This window comes from Sciurus carolinensis, chromosome 3 (assembly GCF_902686445.1).
Source record: "Sciurus carolinensis chromosome 3, mSciCar1.2, whole genome shotgun sequence".
In the NCBI taxonomy this organism is placed as follows: Eukaryota; Metazoa; Chordata; class Mammalia; order Rodentia; family Sciuridae; genus Sciurus; species Sciurus carolinensis.
Genome location: NC_062215.1, coordinates 163,949,510 through 163,972,241, shown reverse-complemented (window position 1 = coordinate 163,972,241; position 22,732 = coordinate 163,949,510). Strand labels below are relative to the sequence as shown.

At 50.3% G+C, this 22,732-nt stretch overlaps 4 protein-coding genes across 8 annotated transcripts in view; 1 reads left to right on the top strand and 3 right to left on the bottom strand.

Moving 5' to 3' along the window:
• Window positions 1-1,287, bottom strand: part of Pnkd (PNKD metallo-beta-lactamase domain containing) — a 66,079-nt gene extending 64,792 nt beyond the window's left edge. For both annotated transcript variants that reach the window (XM_047547175.1, XM_047547178.1), the window contains exons 1-2: window positions 1,193-1,287; window positions 286-454 (exon numbers count right to left, since the gene is read on the bottom strand). In XM_047547175.1, coding sequence (XP_047403131.1) covers window positions 286-454; window positions 1,193-1,259 — 236 coding nt within the window. In that variant the 5' untranslated portion in view covers window positions 1,260-1,287. The remainder of the gene's footprint in view (window positions 1-285; window positions 455-1,192) is intronic.
• Window positions 1,288-1,623: 336 nt separating this feature from the next.
• Aamp (angio associated migratory cell protein) lies at window positions 1,624-6,618 on the top strand. 2 transcript variants are annotated; one of them, XM_047547173.1, is made up of 11 exons: window positions 1,624-1,827; window positions 2,282-2,440; window positions 3,159-3,278; window positions 3,806-3,945; window positions 4,199-4,343; window positions 4,520-4,603; window positions 4,794-4,909; window positions 5,046-5,149; window positions 5,288-5,378; window positions 5,575-5,729; window positions 6,140-6,618. In XM_047547173.1, exons 1-11 carry the CDS (start codon window positions 1,707-1,709, stop codon window positions 6,213-6,215), a joined length of 1,311 nt encoding a protein of 436 aa, XP_047403129.1. In that variant the 5' UTR covers window positions 1,624-1,706; the 3' UTR covers window positions 6,216-6,618. The 2 variants fall into 2 exon arrangements, with proteins under 2 accessions (XP_047403129.1, XP_047403130.1); XM_047547174.1 differs by having other exon boundaries at window positions 1,625-1,827; window positions 2,285-2,440.
• A 268-nt stretch (window positions 6,619-6,886) lies between these two features.
• Gpbar1 (G protein-coupled bile acid receptor 1) lies at window positions 6,887-9,822 on the bottom strand. Of its 2 annotated transcripts, none has more exons than XM_047546530.1 (2): window positions 9,599-9,822; window positions 6,887-8,135 (listed from the first exon to the last, which is right to left on the bottom strand). In XM_047546530.1, the coding sequence occupies exon 2, from the start codon at window positions 8,055-8,057 to the stop codon at window positions 6,987-6,989; it is 1,071 nt and encodes a 356-aa protein (XP_047402486.1). In that variant the 5' UTR covers window positions 8,058-8,135; window positions 9,599-9,822; the 3' UTR covers window positions 6,887-6,986. The 2 variants fall into 2 exon arrangements, with proteins under 2 accessions (XP_047402486.1, XP_047402487.1); XM_047546531.1 differs by having other exon boundaries at window positions 6,887-8,024.
• Window positions 9,823-15,065: 5,243 nt separating this feature from the next.
• The window catches only part of Arpc2 (actin related protein 2/3 complex subunit 2), a 30,455-nt gene continuing 22,788 nt past the window's right edge, over window positions 15,066-22,732 (bottom strand). For both annotated transcript variants that reach the window (XM_047544223.1, XM_047544224.1), the window contains exons 8-11: window positions 20,058-20,184; window positions 18,388-18,488; window positions 17,954-18,054; window positions 15,066-15,304 (exon numbers count right to left, since the gene is read on the bottom strand). In XM_047544223.1, coding sequence (XP_047400179.1) covers window positions 15,280-15,304; window positions 17,954-18,054; window positions 18,388-18,488; window positions 20,058-20,184 — 354 coding nt within the window. In that variant the 3' untranslated portion in view covers window positions 15,066-15,279. The remainder of the gene's footprint in view (window positions 15,305-17,953; window positions 18,055-18,387; window positions 18,489-20,057; window positions 20,185-22,732) is intronic.

Sequence of the window (22,732 nt, the reverse complement as noted above, 5' to 3'; positions counted from 1 at the left end):
TTGGGTCTTTCCACAAGCTCCCAAAAAGGAGGATGAGGCCAGGGACCCAAATTCAAATCATCTCGGCTCAGCTAACTCCACAGAAAACCCACTGTCCCCACAATTCCATATACTTTCCCACCTCTCCTGACCCACTCCTCTGAGATTCCATTCCTGGAACCTGGCAATTCTGTTCCTATAACCTTGGATTCAGCTCACCACTTGAAACTTAAGAGAAATTTCTGGGTCCTGCCCTCCCCTGGATGCACTCCCCATGGGTGGGCAAAGGGGTAGTTAAAAACTCACCAGGCTAGTCCCACAGCTTTCATGGGGTTCTTGCCCCTCTTTCTGGGAATGTATTCCAGCTCGGGGGAGAGAGGCTCAGGCTCCTCCTTGCACTCTGGGGAGCTGTGGCTCTGCAGTGCTCTGGTCCTGTTCTGGGAAGCCTTGTTAGCAGTGGCTCCTGAGAGGATTCCTGTGGATGGAGGTAAGGAAGGTCAGCACCGGTATGAGAAGGAAGCTCTGGGAAGGCGAGTAAGGGCTGGGGAGGGGCGGTTGAGATCCGAGGGGAGTTAATGGAATTAGGAGTAACAAGTGCTAGGGAGAATCCAAAAGGAACTGGGAAAATTGCCACTGAGGTGGCACCTTTGGAAGCCACTTTCACGTCACTGCGGGCTCATCACCCTGGTGCCAGGAGAGCAAGCTTCGCTGTTCTTCATTTCAGACGACAGGATGGGAAGGACTGCAGAGGGACTCACGGGATTCGTATGATGGAAATCCGGGGAAAGGTTTTAAAACTGAAGAATGTCTACTCCATTCCCTCATTTTACAGAAGAGGAAACCGAAGCTCTGAGAGAAAACTGCTTCACCCAAGGTCAAATTGCCAATTACCCAGGGTTAGAACCCTAGCCTTCGGAAGCCCAGGGCTCTTTCCTCTGCACTGCGGTGAGTGTGAAACACCAGGAGCGCGGGAGTCTGAAGGATTCTTCAGGGTTCCTTCTCGCAGCAAGACCCCAGAGGTGTTGTGTAACCCGAAGGTAGGGGGATGGACTGAGTGACCTCTATAGAACATCTTTTCACCCCCAGACTCTTAAGATCCTAAAGAGAGGACTGGGTAGTAATTGGCTGCCCCGACCGCCTGCAATAGCCGGGTGGGATGTGGAAGAAAAGGAATATCCTGCAGTCTTGCCCTCCCCGGGGTCCCTCTCCTTACCCCGGAGGACGCGGGCATTTCTCGCCCCCCGGCCCTTCAGCGCCGTAGCAGCTACCACCGCCGCCATGTTCAGATCCCACCCACCTTCACCGCGCTCCCCGCCGGGAATTGTAGTTTGCGTAAGGGGCCTCCGCCGCTCCTTCCGTCCTGCATACAGACCAGAAACTACATCTCCCAGAAGTCTGCGGAGCGGACCCCGGAGTACTACTCTTCCCAGGAGACCCCGGAGGCGCGCACGCTCGCTTGTTTCCCTCCTGTTGGGGGCGGAGTCAGGTCGGACGGAGTTTGGGTTCTCCCCGCCACGCCTCGGCCCCTTCTCCAAATCTACCCTGTGATTGGTGGTTCAGCCAATCAGCCCCCGTTGCTATTGGCCAGGCTGCCTTCGCTCTTCCTGCCCGGGAGTCGCCTACGCCTACTTCCTCCCGGGAGGAGGGGCTCGAGTTCCGCGTCGCCGCGCAGAGCTGACTCTGGGAGGCGTTTGGGCCCAGAGAAGTGGATCGGCCGCTTGCGCCGCATGGAGTCCGAATCAGAAAGCGGGGCCGCTGCTGACACCCCCCCGCTGGAGACCCTAAGCTTTCATGGTGATGAAGAGATTATCGAGGTGGTAGAACTGGATCCTGGCCCGCCGGACCCGGGTGAGAACTGCCTGTGCTCAGGCCATGGGACAGGAGGCGCTCACCCCTGGCCTCTGACCCTTATTTCCCTCCGCATCTCTCCTCACCCTACCGGTCATTCCTACCAACATTCCTCTCCCTGTCCCCTACCCTGCCCCCACACTTAGTTGTCAGGCCTGGCGGGGTGGGGGTTCCCTGACGCCTCCCCTAGCCCTTCCCCTCACACACCCCCTTCCCATCATGCCCTAGGTCCTCTCTTCCCACACGGTTGCCGGCCAACCCCAGGTCCTCAGACCTTGCCTCCCATGCCCCGTCTCACACGCCCCCTCCTCCTGCCCTTCTCGCCCCCGTTGCACCCCATCGGTTTTTCTTCACCTTACCCTCTGGCCACATGACCTACCCCAGCCTCGACCTCATGCTTCTTCCCATCCTTCTTAATGCCTCCCGAGCCCATCTTTTAACACTCTCCCCAAAGCAGATGATCTGGCCCAAGAGATGGAAGATGTGGACTTTGAGGAAGAAGAAGAAGAGGAAGAGGGCAACGAGGAGGGCTGGGTCCTGGAACCCCAGGAAGGGGTGGTCAGCAGCATGGAGGGCCCTGATGATAGCGAGGTCACCTTTGCATTGCACTCAGGTAGGCCTCTGAGCAGATCCACTTTAAATCAGTCCAGGTGGGCATTTGAGCGTTGCACATTTGCCGCCTACAGAGCATTATGAAAGACAAGGTGGAAAAGCTGCTGGCCTTGTCCTGCAGGAGCTCACAGGTAGGGATCAGGGAGGCCAAATGGCACTGGAGTCAGTTGAGACTCCTGGCTTTAAGTCCTGCCTCTCCTGACCAATTTGCCACCTTCATTAACCTCTCTGGCCTTACGTTTTCTTTTAAAAAGTTAACCTTTGGTGGAAGTTAATGGAAGTAATCTGAATGGAAATTGGAGGTAACTTATGCTGAAAAATGTACCTTTTCAAGCATATCTTATATAATCTTCTCAATAACAGCTCTTACTAAAAAGCTAATGACACGATGCTCTCCTCACTCTATCATATCCATCCTGGTGGCATCCCATGCTGAGAATTGTAAGCCCTGCACTTGTCCCCTGCCTCAGAGTGGGGTGGTGAGGGGAACAGAACAGTGTGAATCTGCCCTGGAGAAGGACTTAGAGCTCAGCAGGTTAGGGAAGGATTTCTCTAACAACCTGATGCTTGCAACTTAGAAGAACTTGGATGTACCTTCTTTTCCAGGAGGGAAGACATATTGCTTTGGGTGAAAGGGGGTGGGCTTCCTGAAGGTTCTAAAGGACAGACCTATAGGTGGGAGCCCTGTCCCCTCACCCATGGAATATCTCTTGGGACAGCATCTGTGTTTTGTGTGAGCCTGGATCCCAAGACTAACACCTTGGCAGTGACAGGGGGTGAAGATGACAAAGCCTTTGTCTGGAGGCTCAGCGATGGGGAACTGCTCTTTGAGTGTGCAGGTGAGGAGGCTGGAGTGGAGGCCTGGGGGAGGTCATGTTCCTTTGGAGATCTTTTGGGGTGATCTGCTGTGGTTGAGCTTCTGACAGTCATCTGTTGACCTCTGTTTTGTATGAGCTCTGGGCTGGGTCCCAGGAACACAAAGAATAACAACAGTTTGTTGTAGGCATAGGGGTGGGAAATGCTAATTGGCCAACGGATTTTAGGAAAGGCCCGAGAGGATGTAACACTGGTATAGGAGTAAATGGGAAAAGGATGTGAGGATTTCAGGCAGATGTGTAGAGGGACCAGAGGGGGCAAGGCAAAGAAAGCTCAGGTTCCACTTGGTTGAGTGGGGGCCAGCAGTGTCTCTCCCGGGGAGACCTGGAGGTATTGGTTCTTAGAGCTGCTATGTTTGGTCACTTGTTTGTGGGGCCTGCCTGCTTTTTTTTCCTAGTAGGTTATTTCAGGGGGCTAGGTAGCTGGGTCATGTGTCCCCAGCACTTAAGTATGCTAAGTTTTCTTCTTTTTTGACCACTTTTCTTGGCAGGCCATAAAGACTCTGTGACTTGTGCTGGTTTCAGCCATGACTCCACCCTAGTGGCCACAGGGGACATGAGTGGTCTATTGAAAGTGTGGCAGGTGGATACCAAGGAGGAGGTCTGGTCCTTTGAAGCAGGAGATCTGGAGGTGAGTTCCTTAGAGTGGGATCCAACTCTGTTAGACCTCAGATAGGGACTAGAGCTTTGGGGGCCAGTCCTACCTCCACTGGACAAGCCTGCTCTGAGCCAGTGTACCCAAAGTTACCCAAGTCAAATGTACCTGTTGACTTGAAAGTTCCTGCTGATTCCAGAAGTAGGAAAACCTTCACTGGGGCTCAGGGGGCAGGTTCCTAGGTGGGCTGGCATGATGGGCCTCCCTGCTGATCCTTCTTTCTGCCCAGTGGATGGAGTGGCACCCTCGGGCACCTGTCCTACTGGCAGGCACAGCTGATGGCAACACTTGGATGTGGAAGGTTCCAAATGGTGACTGCAAGACCTTCCAGGGCCCCAACTGCCCAGCCACCTGTGGTCGTGTCCTCCCTGATGGTGAGAGCAGCTGCCTTGCATGTCCTTTCCTGGGTATAGAGGTGGGTCCTAGGCTATGCATTTGCTGAGCTTCTTCCTGGCCCCAGCTCTGTGTCCTTATCCCCTCCTCCCCTACCCCCTTGCTTGGTGCGAGTGTGCCCTCTATCCTCTTTTCATTGGTGTGTCTGATTCTTTAGGAAAGAGAGCTGTGGTAGGCTATGAAGATGGTACCATTAGGATTTGGGACCTGAAACAGGGAAACCCCATCCATGTACTAAAAGGTATCCGAAGCGGGGAAGTGTTCAACTGGTATCCGAGGCGGGGGAAGCGTAAGCTGTTGGTTACCTGGATGGAACCTTGGCTATCTGTGACCTGTCTACACAGACCCTCAGACATCAGTGTCAGCCTCCTCTCAGGAGGCTGAGAACCAGGGCAGGACTGAGTCTGACTTGTCTTCCTGCTTCTTCCCAGGGACTGAGGGTCACCAGGGCCCTTTGACCTGTGTTGCTGCCAACCAGGATGGCAGCCTGATCCTGACTGGCTCTGTGGACTGCCAGGCCAAACTGGTCAATGCCACCACCGGCAAGGCGAGTAGACCTGGAGCCTGGCTGGGGGCCTCTGCTTTCCAAGTCTTCTGCCTTTCCTTTCTCACTCCTCACTCTGCTCCCGTCTATTGGGGTCCAAGAGTCCAGGCCGCCTCTGATCATCTCCTCTCACTGATAGGTGGTGGGTGTTTTCAGACCTGAGACTGTGGCCTCCCAGCCCAACCTGGGAGAAGGGGAAGAGAGTGAATCCAACTCAGTGGAGTCCTTGGGCTTTTGCAGCGTGTGAGTGTGAGCCAGGGCCTTGGCCTGGAGAAGAGAGGGACTTGGGGAGAGGCTTGTGGGGGCCTGGGCAGGGGGACCAGGGAGGAGAGTGGGTATGTGTACAGCGTCTCACAAGCTTCCTGGTGCTCCACTGCCCAGGATGCCTCTGGCAGCTGTTGGTTACCTGGATGGAACCTTGGCCATCTATGACCTATCTACACAGACCCTCAGGCACCAGTGTCAGCACCAGGTAGGGCAGCTGGAGCTGGGCTTCTGGTGAGCTGTGGTCACAGAGAAGCCCAGGCCTCTGGGAGCGTCCACCCCACACCTGGCTCCTATCCTTTCCTTCGCTGTGACCTTCCTTCCCTGAGAGTTGGGATCAGATGTGTTTCCTCTCCCACCTGATATCTGACATACCCTGACATCTTGCTCTCACATCCGGGCAGTCGGGCATCGTGCAGCTGTTGTGGGAGGCAGGCACTGCTGTGGTTTACACCTGCAGCCTGGATGGTGTCGTGCGCCTCTGGGATGCCCGGACAGGCCGCCTCCTTACTGACTACCGGGGCCACACGGCCGAGATCCTGGACTTTGCCCTCAGCAAGTAAGTGAAGTGGGAAAGAGCTGGGATCACTGTATTTGGAAAGTGGGATTAGCGTGGGGTGCTGGGGTGTGGGAGGGATTCCTGAGGGGGGCAGAGACCCAAGGCCTGGTTGTAGCCTGTGAGGCAGGAATACTGGCAAGCCTGAGGGCGGACAGCCCTGGGAGTCGTCTTCCCACAAGTCCTAGCCAGTGATTGGCAGTGGTCTACCCAGGTATCATCTCACCCGTGAGGTGAGAGGCTGAGACTGATCCTCATCCCACTCAGCTCTATGGCTCCCCACTGGGACTGCCTCCCCTGCTCCGCTTGATAGTTGCATGGATGGCTGATGGTCAGGGACCTAGAATTAGGGTGTGCTGCTGGAGCCTGCCCCAGGGCCTTAGTCCCTTCAACCCTGCGCTTTCTGTCCACAGAGATGCCTCCCTGGTGGTGACCACATCAGGAGACCACAAAGCGAAAGTATTTTGTGTCCAGAGACCTGACCGTTAATGGCTGTGGCCTCTGGCTTGGTGTCTGGTGTTGAGGGGGATGAAGGGAGACCCCCCCTCCCCCTGTGAGGCGCAGGGTACTGAGGGAAGAGGAGGGGGGTTCCACTGCTTCCCAACCCCTTCAACTGACCTGCCCCCTGCACTCTGTCCTTTTCTTCTCCTTGAGACCCCGCCCTCGGGCCCCTCCCTTCTCCTGACCCAAACCTGGGGCCCTTAGGGGGAGGGACAGGCCTCTTTCTCTTTCACTTTCATTTGCTGGTGTGAGCCATGGGGTCCGTATTTGTATGTGGGGAGTAGGTCTTTGAGGTTCCCGTTCTTTCCCTTCCCAAGTCTTTGGGAGTGGAAAGGAGGAAGAGATACTAGTTACAGATTTTAAAAATGTAAATAAAATATACTTCCCAGAGGCAGCGTCTGTAAGTTTTGTGGGACACGAAGAGGAGCCGGCGAAGGCCAAGTCGGGGGGAGGTTCCCCTGACGCTGCTGGAGGTTGAGCGCGCCAGCCCACCCTCTCCCGAGCCAAGCTTTGTTCACATGATCTGGAGGTGGAATCTCCCTTGGCACACGTTGACTTCAGGTTCTTTCTGACTGTTCCACCGGCCACCCTTTTGAGATCGTGGAGTGAGATGACCATAAGTGGCTAGAGGAACTTTATTCCCCCAGGATGGGGTCAAGTAGGGGCAGGATTTTTGTTCCAGAGAAGAGGGGACATGCGGAAAGGGATTTGGTGGCTGAGATGGACAGATGCTTCTAGGAGACAGCCGTGGCCCTTCCCCTAGTTCAAGTCCAAGTCAATGCTGCTTTGGCTGCTGGTGTGGTAGGCCATGCTGGGGCCAGGACTGTCCCTGGAGGCTCTTCCCCGCAGCACCCGCAGCCACCTTTGGGCGGCTGCCCTCCAGGGGGCTGTGTAGCGCTGATCACCCAGGCCCATAGCCACAGGCACAGCTGCTGCACTGGCACTGCCCAGTGAGAGGAGGGATAACAGAGTTCCAGGCCCCAGTGGTGGGCGCTGCTCATAGGCCAGGACCGACAGGAGCAGGGTGGCCACATAGGGGCCCCAGCACAGCCCAAACAGGAGTGTGGCTCCAGCTTGTGCCTTGGCCTGCCTCCAGGTGAGGGTGCGGGCCAGGGCAGAGGGTGCATCGCGACACACTGCCCGTTCCAGCCGGCGGATGTCCTGTAGCTGGTGGTGGGCAGTGACCAATACTCGGGCAGAGAGAAGGGCGGCAGCCCCCACGGCAGGCAGCAGGAGCCCAAAGATTTCGAGGTAGAGGTAGGGAGCTGGGAAGACAGCCTGGGAGCTGCAGTTGGCATTAGGGCTCCAGTGGTTCCACCCCAGAGCTGGCAGACTAGCAAAGAGCAGGGGACCAGTCCAGGTGAGGAGTAGGGCCAGCCGAGTGCTCCCGTGGGGCCGGAGTGGCCGCAGCACTGCTCTGTAGCGCTCCCCATGTACCAGCAGCAGATTGGCGAGCAGAGAGAGGAAGGAGAAGTTGGGAGCCAAGTACAGGAGGAGGCAGGACCAATAACCCCGGCGGCTTTGGTTCCACAACCCTGGCAGCATGGGCAGGGCCAGCCCTGTGAGCAGCCCAGCCAGCAGTAGGCTCAGGAAGAAGCAGCCAGCAGGGGGGCTGCGCAGGTGGTGGTCCCGGGCGATGCCCAATGCCAGAAGAAGGTTGGCGGCCACAATGAGGCTTGCCAGGGTCAGAGAGAGCCCCATAGCCACCATGGGGAGGGAGGTGGCCACCTCCCCGGTGTTGTTGGGTGTCATCTTGGGCCTTGGATCGGGGGAGGTCTGGAGCAGCAACCGGCATGCCTGGATGGAGGAGGGGGTGGCCAGAGTTAGCATGGGGCTTCAGGTCACTGTCCTCCTGGTGGGGACTGCACAGTAATCCAGAGGCTGCAGACCCAGACCGTGGGCCATATCCTGTGTGCCGATACACATTGTTTTCAATTAGTTGCCAATTTAAAAATCATATACAAGAATTTCATATTTTTGGTTTCTCTGGGAAAATCAGGTATGGTACACAAACTTCCCGTACAGTAGCTGGGCAGTGGCTGCCTCTCAGGCAGTTGACCAGTCTCCATCAGGCAGCGTCACCCATTTCTATCATCTGCCTGGGCTCCGGGCAGCTGTGTTTATACTTGTTTAGAGTGGAAGGCGAACCCGTCCAAAGCGTTTTGCCCAGCCCCTGCCCCACCCAGCCAGGCTCTACATGAACCAAAGGAAATGACAGGGTCTAGCTGGTATGGAGTGGTCTCTTGCGGGCCAGGTCTGGGGTATAGCGGGGTGCTCTGTCCTTGCACCCCCACCCCTTCCACCCTTGCAGTCTGTTACAGCTCAGTGAGCAGCCTCCGGGTAGGACTTCCAGCCCATAAACTCATCTGCTGCATGATAGCAACAGGCTTTTCCTGGGAACTGGAGGACAGGGCGGGGGAGGGGATGCTTGGCATTGAACATGGAGATGCCAGCAGCAGGGAGAGGACCCCCATGCTTCCAGACATGAAAGCTGCGTCAAGAGGACAGGGAGGAGGGGCTGGTGGGCAGGGCCTGGCCTCTCTGGCTCTGTCCTGGCCTCCCTATCCTTCCCTTAACTTTGTTCCCTGGTTTCAGCCCCATGGCCACATGCTGGGGCCAGAGGGAGGGGTCCTGGGTCCCATGGGAGCTCCTGCCTCTGTCAACAGGGAAGCAGCTGCTGTTGCTAGGATCAAAGTCAATAAGGAAGGGATCCCTCCCCCCGCACCTTCACCCTGGGTCAGAATTGGCCCCATGGCCACCCTGAGCTGAGGGAGATACCTTCCCTTCCCACCTTACCCCCAGCCCTGAGCCACTACACTGGTGCCCCTTTTCACTCCCCTCAGCTCCTGTTTCCTTTTTTTTTTTTTTTCAATATTAGTTATAGACATAATACCTTTATCTTGTTTATTCTTATGCGGTGCTGAGGATCGAGCCCAGGGCTTCACACATGCTAGGCAAGCACGCTACCATTGAGCCACAACCCCAGCCCCTCCTGTTTTCCTCTTACTGAATCTCCCCACGGTGCCTTCCGCCCAGATATCTTTCCCTTTTCAGCAGTTCCCCCAGTTTCTGTTCTCCTTCCTCCTCACACCATCAACGTTATTAAACTCCATAAGACTTGGTCTGTTACCCCAAACTTAGCCTGAGCTGAGGTTACGAGCACTATCCTGAGTCCCCCACCCCACCTACACCAAAGTGGAAAGAAAGGCAAGGACCAGCCCTTAGGAGTAATGTCCCAGCAGGTTGCAGGCTGGGTCACCACATACCCGGGAGGGTCTGGTGGCTTGGGCCCGTGCAGTGGCCTCTACAATTCTGGGCCTGATGTGTCCACAGTATGTGAGGAGATGGGCGGGAGGAGAATAGGTACTCACATGGTGGCCGTGGACAGGTGTTGCTCACCAGCTTGGGCTTTCCTGAGTGTCAGGGAGTCGCAGCGGCTAGCCTTGCTGGCCTCAGGACCAAGTCTGGTGTCCTGGCAGGCAAGTGCATGGTGTCTCCGCTCTGGGGCAGTAGAACCCCAACCTGCCTGTCCAGGCTCTGCACTGCCTGGGTTCCCAGAGGGATGGAGCTGTGGCTGGCTGGGCTCTGCCCTGGCCCCGCCTCTGGGGGTGGGACCTGGCACATCCTGAGCTGCAGCCACTGAAAGGCCTCCCTCCTGGCTCCATGTGTCCCCCCTCCTGATCCTCCAGTACCAGTGAACCCTCCCTGGCTACAGGCTACACTGTGCCACCTAGGTCCCCCTACTTAGGCGGTAGTCTCCCTAGCTGGGAGCCTTCTTGCCTGTCACTGCCTTGTTCATCTGAAAAACGCTTTTCAGTTAATGAATGATAATGACTGGCTTTCCTAACTGCCTCCTGCATCAGCTAGTGCATCTATCTGTACCTTATGATCCTTAAACCTGGTGGCCAGCCAGGCAAGTGCACAGGCAGCTCCCATACTCCTGCCAGCACACCCAAGGGTGGTGTATGAATGTGTGTGAGAGATGGTGGCAGTGGTTGGGATCTTCAGTCCCCCATCCCATCAACTGATGGGCCTTTTAGTTTATAAGACCAACTTTTGGGGCTGTTGCAGGGAATATCATGGGGTAAGAGGCAACTGCAAACACCCCAAGGCTTGATGCCTAATTGGGGGGAAGGTGTCATCTCAACAAATGACTCTTATCCTTCCTCCTCCACGATGGTTAGGAGGCATGAAGGCACACACTGTAATCCCAGACACTTGATGGCTGACATAGGATCACAAGTTTGAGGCCAGCCTGGGCAACTTAAGGAGATCCTGTATCAAAACAGAAAATAAAAAGGCTGGGATGTAGCTCAGTGGTAGAGGCATGAGCTTTTGCTGGAATGAGAGCTGGCTGCAATTCTACCTTTTTTAGTTTGGGCAAAAACTTGGGCTAACTGCTAAAGTTCTTTTGCATCAGTTTTTTCATCTGCAAAATGGGACACCTGATTAAACTTATGAGACTAAACACGATCATGTGAAACAGACCAGGAGTCGGTACATAAGCACTCAGTGAGGACAGTTACTAACATTATTAGGACTTCTGCCCTTTTCTGTACCTGTGCCTTTTAGGGCTCTGCTGAGGAAGGCAGATAGGGAGCCGATGAAAAGCAAGGGAATGACACTTTTGCTCCACAGGGAAACCGAGGAAACCTGGCACAGCGAGAGGGAAGGGCAAATTTAGGGTGCAGAAGCCAAGAGGTATGGTGCCTGATTTCCACCTCGTATCAAGTGTGGCTTTGGGGTGAGGGGAGGAGAGCAGCCCGGCCACACTCCCTTAAGACCAGAACAGGAAGGAAAAGGCTGAAACCACAGCAAGAAGGCTGGAGGTGAGACCTGAGGAACAACCTCCTCACTGAAGAGCACAGCAGAGAGCAAGGGGACTTCTGTGCTTTGGGATGCTGGCTCTGTTAGCACTGCAGAGTGACCCAGGGTCCTGCAAAGGTGGGACTCCTGTTGGGACAGAACAGGGAGGACAGCTGATCTCAAACCTATTCTCCACGCAGTACTCAGATCCATGCTATCTGCCATGACTGGGCAGAAATCCAGGGTTCTGGAGAGTTCAGTCGGGGGTCTGGACAGAAGTGGGTGTAGGGCCCCTCGGAGATGGGGCTGCCAACATAAACAGACTGCCTCTGTTCCCAGCTCTGGCCTCCTACCCACAGGATCCAGGATGTCTGTGTTCCTTCAGTGCTCTGTCTAAACACTGTGTGTGGCATGACGTGTAATGGGGTACAGCTCATGCGGGTGGGAGCCTGGGCTCTATCCCCCACTCAGCCTGCTCCTTTCTTACCAGATCCTCTGGTTCCTCTCAAGCCTTGGAACTGACTCATCCTCAGGCTTCTCCCCTTCACCCACAGAAGGCACTGGTGCAAGTTTCCAGATGTTCCATCTGGCTGGTTGTGCCCTGACCTGCTCTCCTGATGTACAGCATGTGTCAGGGTGACTGACTCTGGCCCACAAGCCTCCTGGGTCTCCTCTGTCCACTGCTATCCCATTATTTGAATTTCTCTGCTGACTCACAATGTCTGGGATTCAGTGGGTGTTGTACATGCGGCCCCCTGGACCCTGGGTGGCCGCCTTCAGCTGCTGCTTCAACACTTTTCACTTCCCTGTGTTAAGAGTAGATGAGCTCTTTAAATCTTGTGATCCAGACTGGCCAGGATCTAGGAAGCCATTGATCAGCTGTTCCAGCAGAAATTGTCCGTTTTGTTAGGTCTAAATGGCAAGATAGGGCTGGGATGTGGGTCAGTGGTAGACTCTAGTCTAGCCTGTGTGAGGCCGTGGGTTCGATCCCCAGCATGGCCAAACAAACCTGGTCAGATTCTCCAGGTCTGGGACAGCTGTATGGGCATAGCTTAGGAGTCACAGGAAGTCTAGTGCTTTTGGCAATCCCCAGAAGAGGGCAGCATTGCTTGGCCTCAAACTCATCAGCACAAAGCAGACCCAGGCCTCTGTAGCTGTTGGATCAAGGGTACAATGGGATGGGCCAACTGAATGGCAACTGCCCCCTATCAGCTGCCTCAAGGAGCCTGTTGCCACGTCCAGGGTTACTTCCTTTCCTAGCTTCTGCTTTGCTGTTGTGTACCCTCATTTCCTTTCCTGCCCAGGTCATCCAAGTACACTTCATCCGAGTAGAGATTCCCACCCCCTTGACTGGCTCACCTCCACGCAAACCCACAGTGAGAGCCATACAAGCATCTTGAGGGAGGCCTGGAAAACCCCAGAACCTGAAAATGGCTTACTTATATTGGACTTCGCCTCCCAATAATCCTGTTACTTCTGATCCCCTTCAGTATATAAAGAGAACTAAGGTTAAGTTGCATTTTAAGTTATAATTACAGGGCAGGGGATGTAACGCAGTGGTAATGTGCCTGTCTACGATGCATGAGGTTCTGGGATTAATCCTCTGGTTTGATCCCCAGCATTGCCAAGATCCCAAACCAAAACAAACATAGATATTAGATTCCCATGATGTGACAAGCATTTATCTGTTCTTTTGTCTTTAAGAAGTCTGTGGGGTAGATGGCATTATATCCAATTAAAGATGAATGAAGCAATTAGGGTTCAGATTAAGAAATTAGCTGTCACAGAACTCTTAAGAGGCGGAACTTGGATTTAAATCAGTTGCTTTCATACCCCTGCTGGCTCAAATTCAAAGACACCTAAAAGTCCGAGGTGTGGACCCTCAGGGCAGTGATCTTGTTAATAATAATCCCAGCTCACACCCCTCAGTGTGCTTGGCCCCCATCATGATATTCCTCTCCCATTGTCCTACGGGAGACTAAAGACTAGAGTCATGGTGGGTCTCTTTGCCCACAAAGGAGCAAGAATTTTGAGACTAGATCCACACCAAGGTCAAGTGTGTCTTAAAAACAGGTGAAGAGAAAGGGATGGACCTGGATGGGGGTTTATACCAGCACAGGCTTTTATGCTGACAAAGCATCTTGGAATTATATACTTTTTAGGATTTACTACTATAAAGAATGTTTAATCCCTTTAATTCTCCTAACTTTGTATTTTCTAAATAACCTGGTTTTGCCACCTGTAGTACTTTAGAGCAATCTGATTCTATTAGCAAGAAAGCATAGAGAGTTCCAGCTTACCAAGGAGTGATGCTGAAGCCAGCGAGAAAACAAGTGCTGCTAGTCAATATTACCCTTGAAACCCCCTTAAATAGCTCTTGGGGCCCAACACCTCTCTCAGTGCATTTATTTATATTTAGCCTGGTTTTCCACCTGCCACAAGTAGGTGGCCAAGGAACTTGGAGCTCCTTGGAAACCATTTAAATGAAGGCAAGTGAACAAACCTGCAACTTGGGACTCTCAAACTTCTTGACTGTGACTCAGTTAAAAGACAGCCCTCCACTCCCACCAGGTGGGAGTGCAACTAAAATGGCTCCAAATCAATACCAAATGGGTGTGGCACCCTGACTGAGCCAGTCTACACTATTCCACATGTGTGTATTTTTTTTGTGCTGCAGGTTGCACCCAGGGCCTCATGCATGCCAAGCAAGTGCTCTACCACTAAAAGCCATATCCCCAGTTCCATGATATTCCATTTTTAAAAAAAATGCTGGTGTCACACAAAGCTACACATATGAGAAAAATGCATAGAAATACACAACACAGACACAGACAAGTATATTTAATAACTAGTAAAATGTGAAGGTGGACAGACTCTGCCAGTGTCACTCTCCTGGTTGTGACAATAGACTATAGTCATTCAAGGTATCACCATTGGGGAAACCAGAAGGAGGGTAAATAAAAGTCTCAAAGTAAGGCTGAGGACATAACTCAGTGGTAGAGCACTTGCCTAGCATGCACAAGGTCCAGGTTTTGATCCCCGACACCACAAAAACAAAAACCGAAAACCACATATGAATCTACAGGTATATCAAAATCACAAGTTTAGGGGAAAAAAAGCTGGTTTTTATATAGTTGGGTGATTTCACAATTCATTAATGAACTTCAAACCAATCTGAAACACACTGCCCGAGGTGTAGATAAATTAAAAGAGTAAGCAGGAAGGCAGAAACCAGTATGATAGCCCTCAGACCATTTTGGATGTCTCTAAAACTCTAGATAATTCCTTACCAACCAAATTTTGGGAACCAATTTTATTTCAGGGATCAGTGTCCTGCTAGCAGATAGCACACTCTGCTAGGCTCCGTACTCACTGTTAAGTGGCCATCTCCAAAGACAGCTTTGTGAACTGTCCATCTTTTTGAATGTTGTGTGAGAAAGAGAACTGTGTCTGTTAGTTTGCACGAGATCCACACCTGAATACCCATGGATGTCCTGCAGAACTACATGCACCAAAATGGAGCACATTTTGGGAAATGCTGTAAATTATTCATGACAGAATAAGCCAGAAAACACTTTAATTTGCCTGTCACTATCAAGGAGCTTCTTGGCCACACAGTCCCAACAATCAAGCTTCATGGGAAGTTTCTAACTCACTAACTAGTCATTCTCTCTTCTAGAGGTGAGGATTAGACAATGCACAGCTCCTGAACTTAAGGTTTCCCAGCTCAGATCTGCGGGTTCAAAGACAGTTGCAGATCTGCCCTTCTCTCCTCTTCTCTTAATGGACTTACCGTCCAGAAACCCAGCAAATTCTCATTTAAGATAGAAAGATTTTCTTTATTAATGTCCCCAACCGTATTTCTTTAGATACAGGAGTTTTGAACTCAAATACTTAGGAGAAAACAAGTTAAGATTGCATTATCCTGCAACTCATTACCAGTAACTTATTGCAAAGCGAAACAGCTGGGGAAAGAGGGTGGGAGGGAAGGGGAGTGAGGGAGGGAAGATAAAAGAAAAGGAATTAAGTTGATCAAGTGGAATTTTTTTTTTTTTTAATTCTTGGGAACTATGAAGTCCTTGCAAGCACAGCTCGTTTCTGCAGATTATTTTCCAAACGCGTACAAAATGGAACCCAAAGGAGGGTCCCTGAAGAACCTGGAGAGGTGCAACACGATGGGCTACGATTATCCAGCAGCAAGCGGTCCAGCCTTCGGTCACAGCGCTTCCTCCTCTGTCCCCAAGAGTTAGCGGGATGAAAATGTCTTCCCCCTCCAAAAGCAGAGAGTAAGGGTGAAGGCTGGTTTCTGGCTGTTCTTTCTTTCCACCCCACATTCCTGGACTCGGTAAGGGTGGGATGCCAAAGGGACACCACACAAGAGGATGGAAGGGCGATTCTTTAGGCAGAGGTACTGGAGCCACAGGGCAAGGCCAAAACTCAGCTTTCACAGGATGGTTTCACCATCATTTTTCCTACTGAATGCTTTGGGGTACCATGTAATGCCTACATTAATCCCTTAAGGACACCAAATCTATCAAGTAGATGGAGAATCACTTGTTCAATTTCCAGGTGGCCCAGATGGACCTGAACTTCAGAATGCATTCAATCTCCTGGTACTAGTTAGTTTAGGCTCCTCTACCCAGCAGATCCCTTTGAGAGCTCCTAGAGCAGTTCTTAATCTCCCACCAGAGGGAAGGCAGGTCCAAGCACTAATCAAAAGTTTCAAGGTTAAAGACAGTTTGGTTGTTGTGTGGTGAACATACTCTGGCCTGGTTATGGGCTCCTGAGCTCCACCCGTATTCACCCAGAAGGGCTCTCAATTTTTTCTGTGCAGATGTCTTGCTCATTCCCAAATGAAATCATGTTTGATTACCTGCCTCAATCAATCAGAGCACTGGGGGTGCTGATTCCCAGTCAACCTGAGATCCAGGGCCCTGCATCCCACAGCAGGACCAGCCCCTTATTTCATCTGTCCATGCTTCTGCAAACTCCTCCCATTCTGTTCCTGGGGGGCCCAGCTTCTCCTGCCCATGGCTGAGCCACTGAGCTCCTTCCTACCAATCATTAATAACATAATCTGATTTTCAGGGTAAATGCAGTTATTTCCCTCCCTCTTCTTTCTGGGGCTCAACTCTGCCAAAGAGATCACAGAATAGAATAAGTAAAGCCACTCTCAGTCATAGGATGGAAGTTTATGCACAATCTGTTCATTTCAAGGTCTCATCCTTTTCCACGTCCCCCATCAGGACAGGAAGCTATTTCTGGGCAGTGCTACACGTGAGACCAGCAATGCTGGCCGTAATAGTCAAGCAACTACTAGGGTAATGGTGACACAGGCAGCTCTGGAACTATTTCAATATCCAGAATTTCTTAGCCAGCTGAGGCTGGCTTTGAACTTGTGATCCTCCTACCAACCTCCAGAGTTGGTAGGATCATAGGTGTGTGCCACTACACCTGGATCATTTTTTTTTTTTTTTTTGGTCCCCCGCCCCCTGAGCCCTTTTCTTGAGACCAGGACTCAAAATGTGGCCCAGGCTGGCCTTGAACTCCTGGGCTCAAGTGGTTCTCTTTCTCAGCCTTCAGAGCAGCTAGGACTACAGGTATGTGCCACCCTTTGGCTGTACCTAGCTGTCAATTCTCCTTCTGGCCTCTACCTAGCTGTCTCTCTCCTGGCCCTGAATGTGGCATGAAACTGGCTGCCTCACACTCAAGGTCACCAAAGTAGTCCCTGGTAAGAAAAGCACTCCTGTGAAGAGCAAGCAAGCAAAGGGGGAACTTCGGATGCCAGGATGGACACAAGGTTCTGGAAGGAGGGGCAGGAAGAACATGCATGTCCCCAGACACCTTCTCGCCTGCCCACCTTCTTCCTAGCATTGCCACTTTAGGATATGCTAAGCAGCTGCAGAGTGGAATGGAGGTAGCCAGTTCATGGCATAGCATTTGGACACCCCACTCTAGGTAGAGGATCCAGTTACAGTCTGACTGCCACTCCTTTGGGTATGGGTAACCACACAGAATGCAGAAAGGCCTCTGACTGAAGTTGGGGGTGACTTCAACTGCTTTGTGTAAACACCTGCCATTTCTGAGACTGAAAACCCTCTCCTACTGCTCAGTATTCAGTCAGACAGATCTTGAATCCTTTCAAATGGCAACAGAAACTAACTTGGTAGAAGAGGTCTCCCACATCAATGGAAGGAGCTTGGTGCCCCTGCATGCCACACCCACCAAAGGTTTCCCTCAATAGCAATGGTATTGGCAAATGCATTGGCCTTGAGGCAGGGGTGGGTTGGGGTAGGAGTCTAGTTTACCTCAAGATCTTTAATTCACCTGGCACCAAGAGAGCAGATATGCAGTGACCACCTTGAGAACAAGACTGCGCCAATTTTACCAGGAGTAGAACCAAGATCTGACACCTTATCCAAACACTGAACTTTCTAGGCCCTTTGCCAGGCTAGGCTCTTGCATACACAGCCATAGTGTTCACAGCTCTGCTCATCATGTCCACCCTCACCAAGGGGGCCTTCCTTTCCACACTACCTTCCTGTGAGCAGACCAGGAGAACGGACACTTGGAGGTGGCTCCAGACCTTCTTACACAACTAAATGTCCTTAAGCGATTTACTCCATCTCTAGTAATACCAGAAGAAGGATGAGACTGACCTTTCAACTCACACACAGAGAACAGTGACTTGGTAAAAAGGTCCCTTTGTTTTTTCTAGCTCACAAAGATGTGGAAACAAGGAAACCCTTTCCTGTTCATTCAGAAGTGAAACTGTGAACCCCAACTTCACTCTGGTAGCTACAGGCCCAGTCCTGCTGGTCTCACATGTAGCACTGCCCAGACATCAGGTGGGCCAAGCCATCAGCACCTATTTTCTTCTGGGTTAGCCCAGGAGAGGAAGGTGGTCCTGTTCTACTTACGTGATTGTTTTCATTTCTTTTTTCTCGGCATCTGGGCGTGCACGGTTCAGCACCTTGAGGAAGTCGGATGTTTTTGCCCGCATACGAGTGTGAATATAGGCCTGCGAACAAACACAGCAGGTACTGAAGCAGAGGTATATTCTAGAAAGACAACCCTGCTTTTATTAGGAATAACCACTGGGAAAATTTGGGAACATATACAAGGGGAACTGACCCAGGTCACACAGGAAGCAGAAAAGGGAGCAAATCTACAACAAATACTCATCTCTCTGCCTTTTCAGAGATCAAATCCAGGGCCTTCGGCATGTTAGACAAGCCCTCTACAACTGAGTCACTCCCCCACGCCTAGCCCAGGGGATGATTTCTTGAAGTCCCGGGAACTATCTACTTAAGAGAATTCAACAACCTGGATCCAGAAGCTGGTGCATCCTTACCTTAGAGCACTTGATGTGATAGTGCAGGTAGTCCCGGAACGTGTGGATCAGGTTGATGGTGTTGTCTCGAGCGCTAGCATTGGTGTGGCGAGGGAACAACACTGAGGGTAAGGGGAACAGACAAGGCATCAGGGTGCAGCAAGAATGCCAAAGGACTGGAGAGATCGGCAGCCTGCAGGCAATTTCATGCTCTCTCTGCCTGAGTTCAGTCTCTTTGCTTCAGTAATCATAGGGTTTTGACCTTGTGACAAAGGGGGTGAACAGTATAACCAGGGGGTGCTGCCAATGAGTACAAACAGGGGAGTTCGTGGCAGAAAATAGGGCCTGGCCCTGAGCACCCATTCCAGGTCTGGATTCTGTGGTGGGGAAATCTATTTCCTGACTGCCACATGCCTACCAGCTCCTGCCCCTGCAATTCACTGGACTCCAGGTTGACACTAACTGGCTACCTGGGAAGGAGCTGAACTTAAGAAATCATATTTACCCTATGTAAATGGATAATTACACAAATGGTATGCCTTTACTTCATGTACAGAGAAATAAGATGTATCCCATTTGTTTACAATAAAAATAAATTGGAAAAAAAAAAAAAAAAAAAGAAATCATTTTTAGGAAACAAAGCTGCCTGTCCTGGGTCCTTGGTGCTGAGGTACAGAGTAAGCCTTTAGTGAAACACGATTCCAGAGAACATCCTATATTCTTGTTGGGAAAACCAAACAGTAGGGTATCTGAACCTTCTTGACAGGCTGGGTTCCAGCCATCTGCAGGCCTGTATTACTCCCTTGCCTTGGCTTTTTGGCATCCTCTTATCTTTTACACCTCCTCTACTCATTGATCTTACTATCAGGAAGATCCCCAAGTTCTATGAAGTTTTGCTGAAATGAAAAGGAATGTCCTGGCTTAAAAAGAAATGAACACTAGGCTAGGAGTTAACTGTATTTCAAAGAATCTACCAGGTACATGACTGTAAGTTTACCATGGTCTTCTGTACCATAGAGAGAGAGAGATGCTGCCAATTAAACTGTGAATACCATGAAATTAAGCTACACCTTGGGTTCAAGGACAATAATGTGGGGGAAGAACACACACATATGTATTATCTATATATCTATCTTAGATTTAACATAATATGATAAATCAAGAGATTCATCAATAAGCAGGTACACCTTCGAATCAAAGGTGAATTAAATAAAAATTTCACAAAAGGAGACATTTCAGTGGCATTAGGTATAGTGTGTGAACGAGGCTGAAGCAACTGAAGGAGGAAGGACTCAAGTTTGTTTCTTCAGTAGAAAAGAAGAGTAAATGGATCATGGCTGAGCTCAGGTTTAAGCACCAAGAAATATCAAGTGACAATAACTCTAACTGCTTAGCAAAGATGATGTGGTTCTATCCCTAACTCTTGACATCAAAAGCTACCCTTTCTGCCTTCATATTTACAAAAGAGAAAAAAGAAAAGGAAATGATTACTGTACAAAAATAGGACCTGGCTTGCTCTGTAATCAGTGCACCGTGACACCCTCCCACAGGCACAGTGGTGGCAACAGGAACAAACTGATATGCCTGCTTCTGCCTACCTGAAAACATTAACCAAGCTGTTCTGATTTAGGCATTCTGCTGTGTGAACTCATGAAGGCCAGCCACATGAGTGGCAACTGCACCCAGCTCACCAAAGGTAATGTAGCCAATATTGTCGCCCACAGCAGCATCTGTATCTTTCAGCTCCAGAGGAGGTTCCCTGTGGCTAAAGAGGACCTGGGGGGCTGTGTGGCTGGCTCGGCGTCCTTCTTTGAACTCCTGTGGAGACAAAGCAAGATAAGTTGGTATAGGATGAGCAGCAACTTCTGCTATGGTGTTTGTCCTATGCACCTCTGTAGCCCCCTGGACCAGCAGATGGCTAAAAATAAACTATGCCCAACCAGAACTATAAAGTGCTGACTGCTACAGTGTACTTCAGATTTAAAAGGGAGAGATTACAAAGTACTTAACAAGCAAGATCTTCCAATGTGATGCAAAGCACTGCTAATCCTTTTCCCTTTCTTTTTATTTTTATTTTGCATTACTGGAGATTAAACCCAGGGGTGCTCTATCACTGAGCTACACCCTCAGGTGCTTTTCCTTCCCCCTTTAAAATTTTGTGACAGGGTCTTGCTTCTTACAAGTTGTCAAGCTGGCCTCAAACTTTCCATTCTTCTGCCTCAGTTTCCTGAGCAGCTAGAATTACATGTGTGCACCAATCCCAGCTACTTTCTCTCATTTTAGACTAACATAGGTGATAAAATTATATCTAAACAAATTGCAAAGCACTGGTTACATTTAAGATAAGTTGCTTCTTATTGTCTTGTGATTAAATGTGAAAAAAGGCTGGATTTTTAAGGAAATCTTTAAAATTTCATGGCAAACGGTGAATGGTACCCAGGCTTTAGCTGGTCTTAACTCCTATCTATGCACAGAAAGCCTCTCATGAGTTGACCAATTTCCCAGTGCTCCCTGGGCCCTCGCCTCCATTTTTTCCAGTTTCAGGAATACCATGATCTCTGGGCACCAGATTTTTGCCCAATTCTTGTTCTCTGAGGTATCCTAGAACCTGTCACCACTTAGAATTCATTAATTAAAACTCTAGGAGCAGCTAGGCATGGTGGTGCACGCCTGTAATCCCAGTGGCTCAAGATGTTGAGGCAGGAGGATCATGAGTTCAATACCAGACTCAGCAACAGATAGGTGCTAAGCAACTTAGTGAGACCCTGTCTCTAAATAAAATACAAAATAGGGCTGGGGATGTGGTTCAGTGATTGAATGCCTCTGAGTTTAATCCCCGGTAACAAAACAAAACAAAACAAAACAAAATAAAATAAAACAAACAAAAAAAACTCTAGAGCAAATTTAAAGCCCTTCTTGGGAGATGATGAGTTGTCTTGGTGTTCAAAAAGATAGCAAGACCTTGTACCATGAGAAATATTTTTAAATCTTGTTCCTGAGTGGCCCTGAACGAAATGCCAGCATTCTATACAAGAGCTCATCACCCTTAACAAACTCACCAAAACTATCACCAAACTATCAAAAAAAAAAAAAAAAAAAAAAAAAAAGATTGAGAATGTAACAATCAGGCTATTTCTTCTATTTTCTAATTTCTAGACCTCAGAATTTTACAGTCCATACATTCCTATGTACATGAACAAGAGAGATGTAAGGGGCTGGGGAGATAGCTCAGTTGGCAGAGTGCTTGCCTGTGAAGCACTAGGCCCTGGGTTCGATCCCCAGCACCGCAAAAAAAAAAAAAAAAAGAGAGATGTAAGGCATCCCTTTGCTAACTTTCTAGCACACAGGATGATTCAAATTCATTGCAGGAGTAGTCTAGGGGTACACCTCAGTGGTACACAGCATGTACCAAGTCCTGGGTTCAATTCCCAGCACTCCACCCCCCATCAAAAAAAAAAAAAAAAAAAAAAAAAGACCTCATTCATTGAGCAAACCTAAGACAGGGCAGAAGTGTGGAGCTGAGGGCATTCCAAAGCTCTGAGGTTGAAGAACCTGAAAGCAGGGTCACATAAGTCGTTTGATTTGCTATGTTCTTTTGCTGCTGCCCACTTACTACCTCCTCTATAATGCCACCTCCAATAGCCAGGGAGAGCTGGCTGTCCTCTTGTTGGTGCTGCCACTTCTTTTCTACAAAATTTCTATAACACTTTATATGAATGCATATGGCTTCCCTACCAGGTTGAGTTCTTTAAGCCACAGCTCCTGCTTTATTCATCTTTGTTTCTATTCCTCTGTCCTTCAAAGAAGCTTTCCAGCACAGGCCTGCTGGAGGAGAGAAAGTGCTCTGGCCCCAGCTGATACAGGATCACTGCACCACAAAAGGAGTAAGAAGCATGTTTCTTTCCATTTGCAGGTAGGAACACACCCTGATTAGCAAGGCCTTAGCAAAGGATGGACAATGTGTAGGGAGTCCCACAGAACAGAATCTGACATCCTGCCTATTTTATATACAGCCTCCAAACAAGTGCTGCCTGGCTTCAGAACGTTTGTGGAAGAGATGACTATAAGCTGTGTTAGGTTAGCTTCCTTCTCAACAGTTTGTTGCACAATTGAAAAATAACTGGGGAGGCAGAGGAGGAGTCAAGATCATCCCAAATGATAATCCCAAAGCAAAGTTTCTGAAATTGTCCTTCTTTGGAAAATGACTTTAATTCTACAAAAGGGTTGGGAAGTTTTCTAATTTCTATTGTTTCTACTCTTTAGCCTTAGGGGATCAAATAGAACAAATAAATGCCTGTATTTTCTTGTGTTTATTCAGTGTCTCTCAGTCTTAAAAGTCTCAAAATCACAGGTAATCATGTGTTAC

Bases quoted from the DNA above. Each gene is read 5' to 3' on its own strand.
- Gpbar1 (XM_047546530.1), bottom strand. From the start codon at position 8,057: ATGCTAACTCTGGCCACCCCCTCCTCCATCCAGGCATGCCGGTTGCTG.
- Aamp (XM_047547173.1), top strand. From the start codon at position 1,707: ATGGAGTCCGAATCAGAAAGCGGGGCCGCTGCTGACACCCCCCCGCTG. The intron at 3,279-3,805 runs GTGAGGAGGCTG...TTTTCTTGGCAG, and splicing joins ACTGCTCTTTGAGTGTGCAG to GCCATAAAGACTCTGTGACT. The intron at 5,730-6,139 runs GTAAGTGAAGTG...TTCTGTCCACAG, and splicing joins CTGGACTTTGCCCTCAGCAA to AGATGCCTCCCTGGTGGTGA.